The sequence below is a fragment of the Ruditapes philippinarum genome, unplaced genomic scaffold, assembly GCF_026571515.1.
Source record: "Ruditapes philippinarum isolate M1 unplaced genomic scaffold, ASM2657151v2 ctg2860_1_1_1_1, whole genome shotgun sequence".
NCBI classification, from domain to species: domain Eukaryota; kingdom Metazoa; phylum Mollusca; class Bivalvia; order Venerida; family Veneridae; genus Ruditapes; species Ruditapes philippinarum.
In genome coordinates, this window is record NW_026857286.1 from 90,158 (window position 1) to 108,015 (window position 17,858).

Below are 17,858 nucleotides of genomic sequence, written 5' to 3' on the forward strand. Positions count from 1 at the left end.
TACATGTAGCCTCAGGGAATACAGTAATAGTTTCCTCTAGTTTCTCTGATTTACACCGGTTAACATGATGCACAAAGAGCTACAAAGAAGATACTTTATTCAAGACTAGATTGCCTGGACAGATTCTTAAAGATACTGATAAATACCTAATCGGTTTGTTTCAGGGTGAGAAAAATGAACAGCCTGGCCTGGAATTGAATCCAGGACCATCGCATAACCGTACCTCGGCTTTACCAACTGAGCTATTTGGCCGCTTTGACATTCTCCCCCATAATAAGTGAACAGTGTAAGATTGACCGTTACACGTTGTTGGTTTAGAAACTATAATAATATTTAACAGTATCATCGTGTATATCCAGTAACGGAGGAATAACGGCGGGTGATTATGTGACATTTGTTACGGTAACATTGGATCACCGACTTATCTATGGCTTTAATTAAAGGTATTTGCTTACAAAAATCTTCTTCAATACAAAATAAGGGCGCCATTCTCACGAATGATCTTAAAACCTGAGAATATTTTTAATGGGACATATGCGTTAATAAATTTCTTTCGATTGATATTCTACGAAACATATTCACTTGCCCCTCACAGCTGTGGGTTCGAATCCCAACAGGGACTTTGGATTCTTTCATGTAAGGAAGCTATCCAGCTAGCTTACGGAATGTCGGTGGTTCTACTCAGGTGCCGTTCGTGCCTGAAATAATGCACGGAAAGGCACCTGAGGTCTTCCTCCACCAGTAAAGCTGGAACGTCGCGATATGACCTATATATACTGTGTCGATGAGACGTAAAACCCAAAACAAAAACGAAACATATTGGTTAATTTACTTTCCGTGGTGGTCGTTTCGGCCATAGATTTTGCACAATTTTGCGTTCCTATTGCACAATTTATGCTTTAATTCACATTCCTATGTTACTGGATATGTATGTAAACTAATCACCAATTTGATGTGCTGAATCTCGAAGAGATATTGGCTTTCCAGTTTAACTACGGGACCAACTCTTCTCTTGAAAATTCAAATTAACTTTCGTTGATTTTATTCATATTTTCAGAATAAATAATGTACTAGTTTTGTCACAACATTTTTTTATTCAATACACATTTTTGATATGTAAATCAAACATTGTAGCGATTCAACATACATGTATTTTATAACGGTCACATTTCATTTATATGGTAAATGTGAGTAATCAGTGACAGCATTAGGAACATGTTAATTATAGTGATTTAAAGTATTGTGATACAAAAAGTAAGTTTTTTTAAAAGAAAAAGAAAATAAATGACAGTGGTAAACAAATAAATGCAACATATCTTACGTTATGTATTAAACAACTGATATCTATTTTAGTATTTATGACGCAATTAAATGAAAATACAAAACAATTAGTTAGCTAAAGACAAAATAAATATTAATGTTTAAGTCCATTTCAAAATCCCTTTGAAAGGGTTGACTATGCATTAAGTTCTACATAATAGATTTACCATAATTCGCAACAGAATTACGGTTGAGGCAAACATTTTGTTCTGCTTTTCAATTTTCATGTCAAAATTTAAACAACTTAACAATCTTGTCCGTATGACAATATTCTTAATCAGGCACAGTGTGGTCACCAAACCAACATTTTGATCACTTCTTTTTCTTGCCTCCTCTACCAACTGCCTTAGCCCCAAACGCTTCATCGGCTGATCTTTTACCTCGGCCTCTTCCCCTACCCTTTGGTTTAACTTCTTCCTCGGACATTTCATCTTCAGAACTTTCTACTGCCTTCTTGCCTCGGCCTGCTTTTCCGCCTCCACGACCCCCTTTACCTCTTGCAGCAGGTGATTTTCCTCGACCTCGACCTTTAGGTTTGGCTTCTTCCTCTTCGATTTCGCTTTCATCCATCGGAGCATGTTTTCCCTTTTTAACACCTTTCACAACTGCAGGTCCCTGAAATAAATATTTTTACATAATATATCAAACAGTTATGGTATACATATTGTCCGTCACCAGTTGTGATATTGTAAATATACATTTAGGCGTGTATGATATGCACAACTGATAAGCTAAGTAAATGATACACAAATCATAAAAAGGTTGTTATAACTGAATGTTTTCATGAAAATGTAATAGTTACATTTACAAGTACCAGCTACATTAAGTTGAAGTCGCTATAAATTGTAAAAATTAACCTATACGTTTTTCAAATTTTATTTGCAGTAGTATTACAATTTACTCTTACAATTCGCAAGTCATGAGTTCGCCAACAAATATCAGTTTCAAGAAGTTTTCACATTACTTTAAAGTAAAGCACGTAAAGAGGTTACAAATAAAAGACTGCATTTTTATACTTTAACAGGAGCTTTTCCTTTGCCCTTTTCAGCTTTCTCTTCGCCACCCTCTTTCTTTTCTTTAGGCTTGTATGGTTTATATCGGCGCAGTACCTCGCCCCAACCTCCGCCTGTCTTCCAGAAGGACCAGTTATATCCATCAGTCCAGATGGAATACTCTACACATTTTACATACTTATCGAACAACTCTTTCTCTGTGGGTGGTTTTAATTTCAAAACCTGTATAAATTAATTGTCATACACGAATTAATTAGATTATCTTTTCATACATTTACAATTACATTATTGTTATTGGATTGTCCAAATATATTTATAACTTAACCTATAACTGCATGCATATTAATTATTTAGAAAAGATGCTGATCATTTGATTTACATGATAAGAAATTGCGGCATGCCTTTGTTTTTTTACAATTTAACTTTAATTTATAACAGAACAGGATAACCCAATCACGGATCACACTGAAACACTTAACGAGGTGACCAACAACTTAGCTATTGTAACATTTATTGGCTCTGTATATTCCCTGGATCATAATAAACATTAAATAAAAGAAAAAGAACATGCGAAACACTGTAGGACTGATCTGGAAATAAAATCTCATTTACAGATTACTAACAAAATCGCACATTTAATCAAAAGAAATCTTCAACACATTTTTTTTCTTTTTTTTTTCATTTCATAAGTGATTAAAATGATTCTTTGCCTTACCTTGTACCAATCAGCAAATGTTTTCATATTGTTTATGGTGTCCACAGACTCTTTCATCATTTTTACCATGTCTGGGGTTGGGAAACCTAGATTGTCATCGTAACGTTTTATGAGGTCTTTTCGGCTTTTGCCTTTCGGCATTGCAATGTCCAAGAATAAAACCTGTACAAAAAAAAAGAAATAAAAAATTGGAAACTAAACATTACAAGGATAATACTACTTGTTTTGAGTATAACTTTTCATTATGTGCTTTCAGGGTAGGAATAAATATTTCCAAGGATTTAAGAACACTGTTATAATTATTACGAAGTTAGAAATGCAATCCGTAACTGCTACTCATATGTGAATTGGGTTTTAAAATTGGAATGGTGGCACACTTGAGGTAGCTATCACCTTACAGTTTAAACAAAAGATTATGGATATAGTTTAATCATAACTTTATCAATAGTACACAAATACTGTGTTTATTTCGATACGTTTCATTTATGAAATATTTAGTGTTTATCTACAGCTGTTTGCTATATCTATAAATATACTTTGCCGTATTGGAACATTTTAAATTCTGCTATAGCCGATGCTAAGATGCATAGAACGACAGCTTGCTTAAACCACTGCCATCTTAGAACACCCAAAATCCAACAAACCAAGCAATATTTTTAATTTTGTCCTGTTTGCAATCACAATGATTCCCAATTAACTAACATAATTAAGCCATGAAATGGTAAAATAGTTCATTGATTATACAGCATTACCTGAAACGCAAGAAGTTTTCTGCTAACAGCAGTTTTCATAAGTGTGTTGTCCAACCGGTATTTCTGATCTGTGTCAAGCATTCCAAGCTTAGCATCATCTTTCACATACCACATCACTTGACGCCTCATACTTTCTGACAGATAAGCATCAGCTGCATCCTCCCATCTAAAATATAAAAAAACAATTATCAATTATATGGCATTTAAATTTACATATTAAATAAGTTTAAATGACAACTTTCAAAAGATCCTGTTCAAAAACTTACAGACCTATCATAAATGGCCCAATCGTTTAACAGCAGTGTTTGAATTTCACTCGCACTTCAATATATAGAAAAACAAACATTTGATGAAAATGTATCTTATGATTGTGGAACCTCATTATCATCTTGTTATTTTCATGCTTTTGCTAACTTATTTATTGTTTCCAGTTTTTCATGGAATTGCACTAACGTTATGAAAGTTCCTATGAACATTGCAAATGTTTCTAAATTACAAATGTCACCATTACCATGATCAAATATTGTATTCTGCATAATCCAGTGCTAGGGGGGCGTGGGCGGTAACTTGCATTTTCCAGTACCGTCCAGCAACAAGCTCAATCAAAATGAGTCTGCATCATTTTCACTTTTGTCGTTTAGGCGTTCTTTAGGAATTCCGCTTTTCTCTATTTATTTTATTCACGAAGTTATTTAATTTTAATTCTATTCCTGTTTTATGTCCACGTTAACATACATATACATGTATCTGCTTTATTTATTGTTAACATACAAGAATTTCTCTTTCTCTTAACTTATCTGTCCAAGTGTACAAACCTATATTTCCACGAGGCCGATAAAAGCATGAGCCATTCTCCGATATGAGGACAAGCTTTCTTAGTTCGATTACTCTCATCTGCTATAAAAACCTGAAAGAAACAACATTATTGAAATACGTTTATATTTTATATATGTGTCTGTTTTTAATTTGTCTGTGGTGTTAATACATTTCTTGATATACATGTTTTCATGTGTCAAAAAAACCTCATGGGCTATCAGCATTTATCACTCTTAATAAAGATATTTTGTCGTCTTTTCAAAACCATCTTAAAGGATTATCCATAAAGATGTCGCATAACTGAATACGGGTTGGACAAACTGAAAATATATAGAACTGATATATATGGATTTTGTTACCTGTAGTCTTTGGTCAATAATTTTCTGAAGATCTGGGTACGTCTCTAACGCCCAAAGCAGCAAACGGTGCAAAGCAAAATACCCATTCAAGCTGTTGTCGCTGGTGTGTTGTGTCCCTTTGCTGAACTCTACTACTGTTGCACTCATCAGATTAGGTATCGTCTTAATTACCATCTCTTCAATGGCAGTTTTATTCGGTTTACATTTAGGTAACAATGCTGCAATATCTTCATTTAACACCTTTTCAAATAGCGCCTTTATATTCTCGCCATGTTTTGGGTGTATATAAAGTGGTAGAAAGTATTTCAGTTCTTCCTTCAGTACACTGTGCACCGTTCCAGTGGCATTTTTCATACTGTTGAATGAGCCCAGTTGTAGGAATTCACAAGGAGTTGTCAAAGCAGGCCTATGAGGTGGACCAGAAACAATAAGACCATAACCATAAATTTCATCGTTTGACTTTGGTTTTTCAGCTTTGAAATGCTCCTTTGACATATAATCTATGATCTGAGGTCCCTTTGATTTTCCTACATTGGAGCTGCCTTTTTTAAGTTTTGGTTTTGGTGTATCAAGCGGAGGGTATGGTTTGCCGTAAGTGTGCCCACAGTCAGCGCATTTGAAGTCTTTGGACAGTTTAAGATTGTGCTTAGCTGTGTCCTTCATCCATGAGTTATCCCCGGACTGGGTTTCGGCTAGGAAAGCAACAACGTTCATCAGAATAGTCTGGACTGTGTAACCGGGAGACCAGCCCAATCCCTTCTGGTCCTTCCATTCTGTGTGAATATATGCAAAGTCAGCAAATATGTTGAGGCAGACTTTAGTTCCCTTTTTTCCAGGCATTGTTGCACCACTGTTGTATCTAAATTATAAAGTAATCTTTATATGCATTTTATAGGTAACGGTCATGAGGACAGCGCTAGACGTATTAACTAAATAGATAAACAAGAACAAGCTTGTATGCTTGTATAAATGGTACAATGAACGAGTAACAAATAAACAGATAAAACTCCCGATAACCACCCTGTTTTAATACAAGTCTCTAATATCGGTCTATTGACTCGTTTTGAAAATGTACGAACACTTCTTATACGTTTAAACTCGAGATTTTTAGACAACAACCAATTTGTTATTGTTATATGTAACAAACATTGCATGTTTACAATGTCAATATACAATTTAAATATGGTTATTTGCTCGCATTCACGGTGTTGGGGTTAAATGTGTAAAAACGTTTAAATTTAAAAACGTATTTTCTTTTACAATTGATTTTCTTTCACAATATCGAATAGTACACAATACGAATAGTATATTAATGTCTGAGATATTTGTAAATTCCTGAACTCTTAAAAAATTGAATTGGTCGGTTTTTGTTTGTGAAACTTAGATGTATAAATAGACAGGAATTTATATATGATATCTTTGCTTAGTAAATTGAAATATTCAAGATGATGGTATGCGATACATGATACAGATACAATTACACGGACACAACGTTTAATTACATCTTTAAGTGTGCGACAAGGAAATAAAAATACACATAATTTCATCATCTACGTACATACAATCTACTTTATTAAAAAGAGGTGAGGCACACTTGGGGGAAGGTCACATTAATTTATTTCATTTATTACAAATGAGTTGCACAATATAAACACAGGAGGGAATTCAGGGGTACCAACAATTAAGTTAAATAATGCACATTTTACATATTTGTACTCGTCATATGATATCGAAAGCATAGTATGGATGATGAAATATATAAAGTAGACATACCTAAAACCAGCAGGTACAAATTCTGCGCTTGGCGACTCGTAGGGATACTGTTTGGGCAAGTATAAGATCAGGTGGTATATTATCTCGTCATGTTTGAAGTTACAGTGCCACTCAAACATGTTCTCGTCAAGTGGGGCAGCCGACACATTCTCAACTGGCTGTTCTTGGAGCTCCTTTAGATCAGTTGCAAGGCGCTTCATTGCCCCCTTCTGCTTCGAACTCATAGCCATCGTTACTATCCAAAGAAAAAGAAAGTTCAAGTGCAACTATATATTTAAGGATACAGTTTCATTTTAGAATTGCATTATAATTTATCTAAGGTAAAGAAAAGGCAGTAATTATTTAAAAGTTGATCAAATACGATAAACGTATTAATCAATAAATTGATTTATCAATTAATTACAACAAACAACTATAAGATAAACAAGACTTGGAAATTAGTAATGTCTGACGATATTTTATGTTAAAGCAGATGCAAAGCAAATATTTTTTATTTTAAAATCAATTAAACCTGCATATCTTTTTTGTACCTATTTGCTTATTCTTTTTTTATCTCTCAAATACTCGTATTTTTAAGTATGACTTGCAGTTAAATAAAAATTATTGTTGAAAATAAAAAGAAAATCATTTTATTTTGAAATAGATTAATCAATATTACAAATGATGGATCAATACATCTTAATTTATCTTCTAGATTTGTAGATAACCTTGAACATGCACTTTAGCATTTGATACTTAATATCTAATACACGTATATCGGTTGCTAAATGTGTCCTTGGCTTAAACATGTCTCGTTTTACCGATATCAAGTTAACATTATGTAGTTAAAAAACAGGTAGAGGCATGTGCAAATCAGATTAAGATTTTTATCATATTCATTATGATAAAATTAAAAGAAAAATGGGTGATTTACGCAAAATGGAAAATGCAGAATTTAATTTTGTGTATACAATGCACTTATCTTCTAAATTATTTTAATTTATGCATACACTCTTAGTTTTTGAAAGAGATCATTTTCATTATAAGTTAATTTTAATCGCAATACAAAAATACATTAGTATTTAACAATGCATTTAATCGTCCACAGCGGTATTATTGGAGAGGTCATCAGACCTCTCCATAGTGTTCAGACTGATTGCTGGCGGCATCCATTTTTGCGTATCTGATTGCAGTGAATGAATCTCATTTTAAGCGTAAAATCATTAGGAGCAGTCTACAAAAATTGTTTTGCGCATGCCCCGTTTCAAAACACGGCTTTACTTAAACGAAAAATTAACATCGAAGTGAACAAATCGGTACATAGAAAAATCGGAAAATATCATTTACGTTATTTAACACTACGTGCATGGATGCTTCATTCCGTAACTGTATAAATCGATTACCGTATTGTTTTCTGAATAACGTTTTACTATTTCATGTTCTGATAAATAGTTACAGTGAACATTATAGCTATGTACAATATCACCATGCCACAATATATACCGCCTCCGTGGTCGAGGGTTAGAGTCGATAACTTGTAATCCAGTAAACTCTCTGGCGTGGGTTCGATCCCCGGGAGATGCTTTTTTTTAGTTTAGCGCGAAGAAAGGTTGTCTAGTACTGGTGTAACTCTCCAGGAACGATGGTTAGGAAACTACCCGCCTATATGACTAAAATACTGTTGGGAAAAGGCGTACAATGAAACAAACAAACATATTATATGACCGAGTGAACCCTGTATTGAACCGTTATATCTAAATAACGCAAAGGGAGATTTTATGGCGCAAATGGCACAAATTTTATCTCAAGTTTGATTTTCTTTTAATATTGTGGTTGGAGGCATGCAGCTTTATATACTGTTTATTCCAATAAACAGTATATAACAGTATATAACAGTATATAACAGTATTTACTGTTTATTGCAATCAAATGATATCAACATTTTTGATGTAAACTTGTTTGATTAACATACTTTATACTCGTTTTGGAAAATGTAGAGGAAATGCTTCCTTATATTTAACAAAACAGTGACCGAAAATTTGCTTATTGAACTTTACAAGAAACATTTATTTTGAAAATACTTTTAATATATATATCATTTTTCTACAAAGGTAACTGAATTTAAAATACAAATGTAAATGGTATATATCATTTAATTTACATTAAGTAATTTTACAAAAAAAATTTGTAGAAAAATTATCCCTAATGCGCCAAGAAAAAAGTCCATTTCTCCGGCATATAATCTTTTCAAACATTAAAAAAGATGAAATGTAAAACAAACTTTCATTGCAATATATATAATAAATTATATTTTGTTTAATAATTCTAATTTATAAACATTCATTGTGTCTGTTATGCAAAATATCCCCAAATATTTTCGAATTAAACAAATTTTCCACAGCAGCAAAAAGACCTCTCGCATGCTTCTTTTTAAAGAAGCAAACTTGTATATGCTCGGTCTGCAGCGAACAATTATTTACCCAGCCTAACACCGTTTCTAGATCACGTGAAATCAATATTCAGTTAACATTTTTGTAGCAAATTATACAGCGATGTTAATGTACTACAATTAATGTGAGAGAAGATTTTTTTAAAAGAAGGCACTTACCTGAAAAAAAATTCAAGCTCGTAGCAATATTGATATATTCTTCTACTTGCAGTTTAAGAGCTATCTCCTACTATTTATATAGCATGTATAGGCCGGTAAATAAAGGCGATGTTTAGACATGTTTTATTACTGCGCATGCGCTTAGAGGCTGTTCTAAAAATAAACTATGACTTCAGTTAATAAATTATATGAGCATACATACATGTATACCTATGTAGTATTATTTGTTAAACACATGTACTAGTGTAGCATTGAATTGGTCTATAATGAGCACATTGTCCGGAAGTACTTCAGATATTGATAAAACGAAATATCATTTAAAGAAAATGTCGATAAGAGTTCTAAAGTGATTTATAATGAATTTATATAATGAATGATAATACATATATTTTGTTCGAGAGAAATGTCTTAGTTTGTATATGCATATATGATGCGTGTAGTGAAAGAATCTATTACTGATGTAGCAAACTTTATTGACGCGTGTTTTTCTACTAGATCCTCATTTCTTATCAATAATTATAAATCATATGTGTACTAATGTAGATTACTTCACAATTATTTGTAAATAACATGTTACATATATTTAGAGTTACATGAAGGTAAAGGGTCATATTAAGCATATTCGAGTTATGTGTTTATTATTATCATTATTATCATCATCATCATTATTATAATCATTATTATTATTACTTTAATTATTATTATTATTATTATTGTTATTGTTGTTGTTGTTGTTGTTATATCATCTTAATTCGTTATTTTCATTTAATATGCTTTATTTCAAAAATTTAACAATGCCTATGTCAACTGTGTTAATCAGCGATGTAGATAACATGTAACATGTTAATGTTTTTACCTGCAGCCATAGACAAATGTATCATTAAGCTTTCTATTATTTTACTGCAAGCACGTGTGATATCTTAACTGGCTATATGATGTTGCCTATCTCTGTTATCTATGTCTCTGAGTTAATTGCCTAATCATACTCCAGTTATGTTATGTTTATTTAGTCATGTACATATTGTACAAAATTAATACTGTTGGTATATCTTGTACAAAATTTATTATTACAGTTGATAGGCCAATAAAACTTATTCTATTCTATTTAAGTCTTATTAATATATTAATATTAATGCTTTAAGGCCTAGTACAGTTGTTCATGAAGTAAAATTATTAATCTATCACGCCTGAAAAAATGTTTTAAATCCTTTTTTAAGAATTCTTATCAAACTACATTCGCTTGCACAACATATAATCATAACAAGCCTAGTCTTCTAATATCTTAGAATATGACATTAATTCACGGATTTATAAAATGAGCCGCGCCATGACAAAACCAACATTATGGGTTTGCGACCAGCATGGATCCAGACCAGCCTGCGCATCCGCGCAGTCTGATCAGGATCCATGCTGTTCGCTTACAAACCCTATAACAAGTGGAGAAACTGATAGCGAACAGCATGGATCCTGATCGCGCAGGCTGGTCTGGATCCATGCTGGTCGCAAAGCCATTATGTTGGTTTTGTCATGGCGCGGCTCAAATTACATGGCAAATATATGTCCACCTAAAAAAACTGTTGAACACAAGAGCTCATAGTTAATGATCATGATAAGGAGTCAATTGCAGAAAATGCAGAAACCTTTTCTTGTCCGAGCTGTAATTTCGTAGCGGTTTGAGGGATTCCCGGGCAAATTTACAAATCCCATTCATTATGAATCGGTGTCCGTAGTGATAACGCACAAGAACCAGAATCAGGGAATCAAAGGTGAAAAATAAATTGAGCCGCGTCAAAACCAACATAGGGGTTTTGCGACCAGCATGGATCCAGACCAGCCTGCGCATCCGCGCGCTCTGGTCAGGATCCATGCTGTTCGCTATCAGTTTCACTACTTGTTATAGACTTTGTAATCGAACTGCATGGATCCTGATCAGACTGCGCGGATGCGCAGGCTGGTCTGGATCCATGCTGGTCGCAAACCCACTATGTTGGTTTTGTCGTGACACGGCTCAAATGCGCTTTATAATCCAAACAAGTCAGTATTAACACAATGAGACGATGTGATGCCATGGACAGATGTGCCATCCTTGAATCTGTGAAAATGGGAAACTATTTGACGGGACTGCGTTTATAATAATTGTTTTTATATTTTCTAGAAAATAAGGACAATTATAGAAAACGGATTCCTATGAATTCCACAAATGGCCTGTAACCTTTACAGTTTTAAAACTTTGTCCAAGAAGGAACCCTTTTAATTTGTTACAGACCTGTTAAGCGGTCTGGAAGTGGCTTACCAGACCGCTTTTAAGAAAAGAGTCGGTAGCTATGAATATTAAAGACCGATTTATCCTTACAAAAATAAATAAATAAAAAAAATACAAACAAACTAATAAAAAACAAAACAAAAAAAAACAACAAATAAAACATTTAGGTAAGCAGTTGGTCATAATGATTTATGACTTTGAAAAGTCTTATTGTATTTCCGTAGTGTATATAAATATCTGAGTTGTCAAATGATAAAATGAAAAGTAAATGGTTATAAATGGTACCATGACAGGGGCAATCATTTTCGTGAAAGTCTCAGATAACATTTTGAACAGTCAAATTAGATGTTCGTAATTATTACAATACACATGTGCATTTGTCAAAAGGAAATACTGAGTGCACTCCATGGTGCAAATTATAATAAAGGGCTGGAGGAGGAGTATTTCTTCCCCAAAATTTATATTTGTTTAAACGCGGCATTTCATTTAAAAAAATTAAAAGCTTTTACATAATTATAGGTTATTCACAAGAATAAGCGGTTTCCTCACAAAAAAATCACATGGTATCTATTATAGGCATCTGGTTAGGGAGGGTAGATCGTTCGACGTTCGCTGACACAAACTGATCGATTTTCACGTAAACTTATTTTGAAGTTATTATTTTTTCCGATGTAACTCTCATCTTTATTAGGTTGATTGTGCGTTTCTATCTACGAGGGATGTCCGGAAAGTTCATATACTTCTTCATTTTTTATTGTATAACAAAACATACGTTGTACACATTTTGTCAGCAAAAATATACATATCTAGCGAACACATTTATAAAAAATTACTGAACTGTGACTTACATTTGTGTTTTAACAGTAATTACATACAATATATAAACATCATCATGGAGCACTTTGACAATGTCAACGGCGTCAAATTAACTTCATGTTTACCCGCTATTCAATTTCTTCCGATTTCAACAGCCACCGTACCTGTCTGGCGTATACTTAATACATGTTATATTCCTTTTACTTTATGAATTTCATATTTAAAATTAATTATTGTTTAAAAACAAAAATATTTAGAAATATGTAGCAGATAAATACTTTAGCAAAATATTCAATCATCATATTGATATGATTGCTTTTAATGATTTTATAGCCTTGTCTACGAACTTTCCGGACAGCCCTCGTACATTTGCCACAAGTTAAAAAAAATTATAGCAAACTTCGCAGAAAAGAACAAATGGGAAAAACGACAAATTTTAAAACAGTCCATTAAATAAATAAAATACATTATGTACGTAGAATTATCGTTCGGTTAAAATATTTGCCAACTTAGTATTGTTCCTAGAAATCGAGCACAGCGATCAGCTGAGCAAAAGAAAACAAAGTTCAAAACTTCGTTTATTTGAACATTGCAAAAAAGACATTTCATGCAACCAGAAAATCAGTAACCTTGTAAATACAGATGGCGATCCACGCTCAAGATCGTAAGTTTGATGTTCGAAAACGCGATATTTTATGTAGTGTGAAATGTTGTAAATTCCGGATAAATTATTTTTCGGACAACATTCCTCATTTAACAGATTATTGCCCATATTACTGCAAATCATTGTCATTTGATAATATGAGACCAGATTTTAAAATCAGCTATAAACCAACATAGACAAGCTTGAGAATATAATACTTTTATCAGTGATCAATCTAGAAATTCCTTACAATGCCATGTTTGAAAACAATGAGTCCTCTGGCAAAATCAATGAGTCATGTAGCAAATTAAATGCGTCTTAGCAGAATTTTTTTTTTTAATAGCAGATCCTTGACATGATTTGCATGTTTTTATAACAAGGGATTAAGTAATTAAATTTGTGTATAAAAAAAGTTATTTTTGGTACTAATATATATTAATTGCAGTCAAAACATTTTTTATTGGCTGCTCAAAAATCTAATTTGCATAATTTATTTTCTTACTACTTATGTCTTATACTGTGCATTATCCATTTTAATTGTTCGTAATTTGCACAAAATGTCCCTGTCACACTGTGTACTGACGACTTTTAATATTGCTCCTTGTATGCCTCTGTGTAGAAAGCATACACAGTTTGACCTTCAATTGATCATGAAAAAAAGTCATGCACAATGTTTCCCGAATTGGTTAATCACCCTGTCAAATATTCTGATGACGAAATAGACATCTTTTTTTTTTACACTCCATCAGCCAAAGCTTGTGTGAACTTGAGTGACCTTAGGGGTAATCAATTTGCACACCTGTCTGTGTCAGATTATACTGTACAGTAACTTACAGCATTTTTTAAAATACATTTGTAGCAACACTTTTTTTCAGTTACCGATAATTATTTTAAATATTAAGTAGTTGTATAATTTTTTGTTTGCTTTATTGGATTAAATTACGGTAGTAGAAATGCAGTAGTAGAAATGCGTATCTGTGTGGGAAAGGGATTAGGTAAGTAGATAACTTGGAAAAATGCTATAGGGAAATGGATAAACTCAAGAATATGCATAATTACAGGGGAATGGGTAACATGTTGCTTTTGGTACCAGTTTTGTCTGGATGACTAAATAACATACGATATAAGTCTGGCACAGATTTTAGATGCGCCCTTGGCCTTTTGCTGACGATTTTCCTGTGCAATTTTCATTTTTTTTTAACGCCAATGGCGCAGGCAGACCTCTGCCTCAACTTTGTTTTATATTTCACCATTGTAGGCCATTCGCTCTTATGCGAACAGTACATAAAAATCATTAATCGTGATATTTTGGATTATAAACTACCAGATTTGCATGCATCAAATTGAACGCACATATTTTGAAACTGTGCGTCTTTTTAGATTTTTATGCGTATTTTACGGAAGACGCACATCTAGATTAATCACTGCTTTTATTGATTATTTTATTGTAAGTAAATTTGTTTTTTTCAGGTGCTTACAGATTTGTGTTGCTGTTTTTTAACTGTTTGCTTACATTTGGATCATACTTTTGCTTTGATATGCCAAGTGTGCTTCAGGACACATTTACAGGCACTGTACACGTGAGTATAAGTTAATCCAATTATCACACTTGATGCCTAAATTTTTTCAAACTAAGCTGTGTAATTTAATGTAATATAACAAGCCAGTCAATTAGTTCTTTGAATGGAATTTTTTGAATGCATTTTAATACAAATGATGAAGTTGTTGCAATAATTGGCTCTAAAAAATAGTGAAAATTTTGAAGTAAATGTCTACTTTATAGAAATCAGTATATAATAAGTCCGAACTAAAACTGATTACTATAAAAAATTATTTTTCCCAAGAACATTAGTCGACTGGAATGCTTTACCACCTGATATCATAAACTTGTCTGGCCCTGAGTTCAGTCTGGCTGTAAGCCGGACTGAACATACGTCTCCCTAAGATACCTATTCTGTTTTTAACCTGTTTTTAACAATATACTCATTTTTATTACTTTTATACTCTTTTATTTCAACTCTTTTGCTGACATTCTTGTCAGTTGACGCGCGTCAAGTCTATGTCCCCAGCAGGCGTTGACTCTAAGGAAGATAGAGATATATCATTAGTGCTACTGCATGAAAAGACTCTTGAAAAGATTTTCTCTCAGGCTATTAAACCTCTGAAATTTACAGTGACAATATATTATATTTGATTATATTGAACGGTAACCCATAACTACTAGCCCGATTTGCTTGTATATGTATATACTTATCCTGATTTTGATGACTGCATCACAGAATATTCTTTAAAATATTAATTTAACATAATAAATAATGATAAATTAATCATATTTTTACAAGATGTCAATTTTACAAGATTGTTTCACTTATTTTAGACACAAAAAAATTGTACAGATGCAAATTCCACAACAAATGTAAGCATATGTAATGTAACTTGTGATGACTGTCTTGGAATGTCAGATGATAGTTACAATCTTCTATATGCAATTTATGCTTGGACGTAAGTGTATTAAACTATTTATTTTACTTCATGCAAAGATTATTCAAAAGTGAAAGGGGGCTTCCATATCAATATACAACCAAGATATGATAATGGTCAAACTAAAATCGGCTTAAAAAACAACTAAACAAACTTGTAAATAAGCCATTGTATTTGTAATCTTGAAAAGGCATCTGAAATAAAAAAAAGAGATTTTTGCAATCTGTAATTGTGGCATTTAAACTTGTTATTTTTGACATCTTACAAAATAACAAGGTACACGTATGTTTAAACTGGCGTAAAAAAGAATCTATGACATTATCCTAAAAGCATCTGACTGAAAAATATATTGTTGCTTCAAAAACTGCTGGAAATTATTAGGAGAGCAAAGTTGGTATATACATGACAAAGTTTTTGCTTGAAACGTTGTGAGCCCTGTAACTTGTTGCTGCCCTTTGAAAGGAACAACGGTAATACAGTTAAACTTCATTCGCTCGAACTCGGATCACTTGAATACCTCCCTTTGCTCGAACTCATCCCCCAGTCCCGGCAAAATTCCTATATAATATATATTGTTCTACCTTGGATCTCTCGAACACCGATCGCTCGAACTCTCGAAGATTGAAATTTTAAAAGGAAACTATTGAGCTTATATTGAGAAGTTCTTTGGTTCTATGAGATTGGCTGATACATTGCTGTAAATATAGCAAATATAAAGATATGGGCCGCGTCATGACAAAACCAACATAATGGGTTTGCAACCAGCACGGATCAAGACCAGCCTACGCATCCGCCCAGTCTGATCAGAATCCATGCTGTTCGCTTACAAACCATATTGCAAGTAGAGAAACTGATAGTGAACAGCATGGATCCTGATCAGGCTGCGTGGATGCTCAGGCTGGTCTGGATCAATGCTGGTCACAAACCCATTATGTTGTCATGGCGCGGCTCATATATGGATTCTTCATCATTACAGTAGCTGTACAATTGCATGTCCTCGTATAATATTATTTGAAAGACAATAAATTTCAATGATAACATCAACAATTAACATTTTAGCTCACCTGAGCATGCTCAGGGTGAGCTTTTAGGATCGATGATTGTCCGTCGTCCGTCTTATGTCGGCCGTTGTCCGTCGGCCGTTCACATTAAGTTGTTAACACTCTAGCTGTCGCATTTTTGCCTCAATCATCATCAAACTTGGTCAGGATGCTTATCTAGTTGATAGCTCGAATGAATTCGAACATGGGTCATCTCGGATGAGAAACTAGGTCACAAGAGCTAAAAAAAAACCTTGTTAACACTCTAGAGGTCACATTTTCGCCTCAATCATCATCAAACTTGGTCAGGATGTTTGTCTAGGTGATAGCTCGGATGAGTTCGAACATGGGTCATCTAGGATGAAAAAGTAGGTCACCGGAGCTAAAAATAGAAAAACCTTGTTAACACTCTAGCGGTCACATTTTTGCATCAATCATCATCAAACTTGGTCAAGATGCTTGTCTAGGTGATAGTTCGGGTGATAGCTCGGATGAGTTCGAACATGGGTCATCTCGGATAAAAAAAGTAGGTCACCGGAGCTAAAAATAGAAAAACCTTGTTAACACTCTAGCGGTCACATTTTTGCATCAATCATCATCAAACTTGGTCAGGATGCTTATCTAGTTGATAGCTCGGATGAGTTCGAACATGGGTCATCTCGGATGAAAAAGTAGGTCACCGGAGCTAAAAATAGAAAAACCTTGTTAACACTCTAGCTGTCACATTTTTGCATCAGTCATCATCAACTTGGTCAAGATGCTTGTCTAGGTGAAAGCTCAGATGAGTTTGAACATGGGTCATCTCGGATGAAAAACTAGGTCACCGGAGCTAAAAATAGAAAAACCATGTTAACACTCTAGAGGTCACAATTTTGCCTCAATCATCATCAAACTTGATCAGGATGTTTGTCTAGGTGATAGCTCGGATGAGTTCGGACATGGGTCATATCGGATGAAAAAGTAGGTCACCGGAGCTAAAAATAGAAAAACCTTGTTAACACTCTAGCGGTCACATTTTTGCATCAATCATCATCAAACTTCATCAAAGTGCTTGTCTAGCTGATAGGTCAGATGAGTTTGAACATGGGTCATCTCGGATGAAAAACTAGGTCACAGGAGCTAAAAATGGAAAAACCTTGTTAACACTCTAGTGGTCACAATTTTGACTCAATTGTCATCAAACTTGGTCAGGAAACTTGTCTAGGTCATTGCTGGGAATAAATCGAACATGGGTCATCTCGGATGAAAAACTAGGTCACAGGAGCTAAAAATAGAAAACT

General features: G+C 33.6%; 2 protein-coding genes across 2 annotated transcripts in view; one reads left to right on the forward strand and one right to left on the reverse strand.

Annotated features, from left to right (window-relative positions):
* Positions 1-1,343: 1,343 nt before the first annotated feature.
* Positions 1,344-9,474, reverse strand: LOC132749289 (uncharacterized). Its single transcript, XM_060739013.1, has 8 exons — positions 9,336-9,474; positions 6,749-6,983; positions 4,976-5,834; positions 4,616-4,707; positions 3,801-3,966; positions 3,049-3,210; positions 2,337-2,555; positions 1,344-1,935 (listed from the first exon to the last, which is right to left on the reverse strand). The coding sequence occupies exons 2-8, from the start codon at positions 6,976-6,978 to the stop codon at positions 1,633-1,635; spliced, it is 2,031 nt and encodes a 676-aa protein (XP_060594996.1). The 5' UTR covers positions 6,979-6,983; positions 9,336-9,474; the 3' UTR covers positions 1,344-1,632.
* Positions 9,475-12,941: 3,467 nt separating this feature from the next.
* Positions 12,942-17,858, forward strand: part of LOC132749291 (major facilitator superfamily domain-containing protein 1-like) — a 41,517-nt gene continuing 36,600 nt past the window's right edge. Inside the window, exons 1-3 of the mRNA XM_060739015.1 lie at positions 12,942-13,078; positions 14,528-14,637; positions 15,435-15,559. Of these exons, the coding sequence (XP_060594998.1) occupies positions 13,057-13,078; positions 14,528-14,637; positions 15,435-15,559 (257 nt within the window). The 5' untranslated portion in view covers positions 12,942-13,056. The remainder of the gene's footprint in view (positions 13,079-14,527; positions 14,638-15,434; positions 15,560-17,858) is intronic.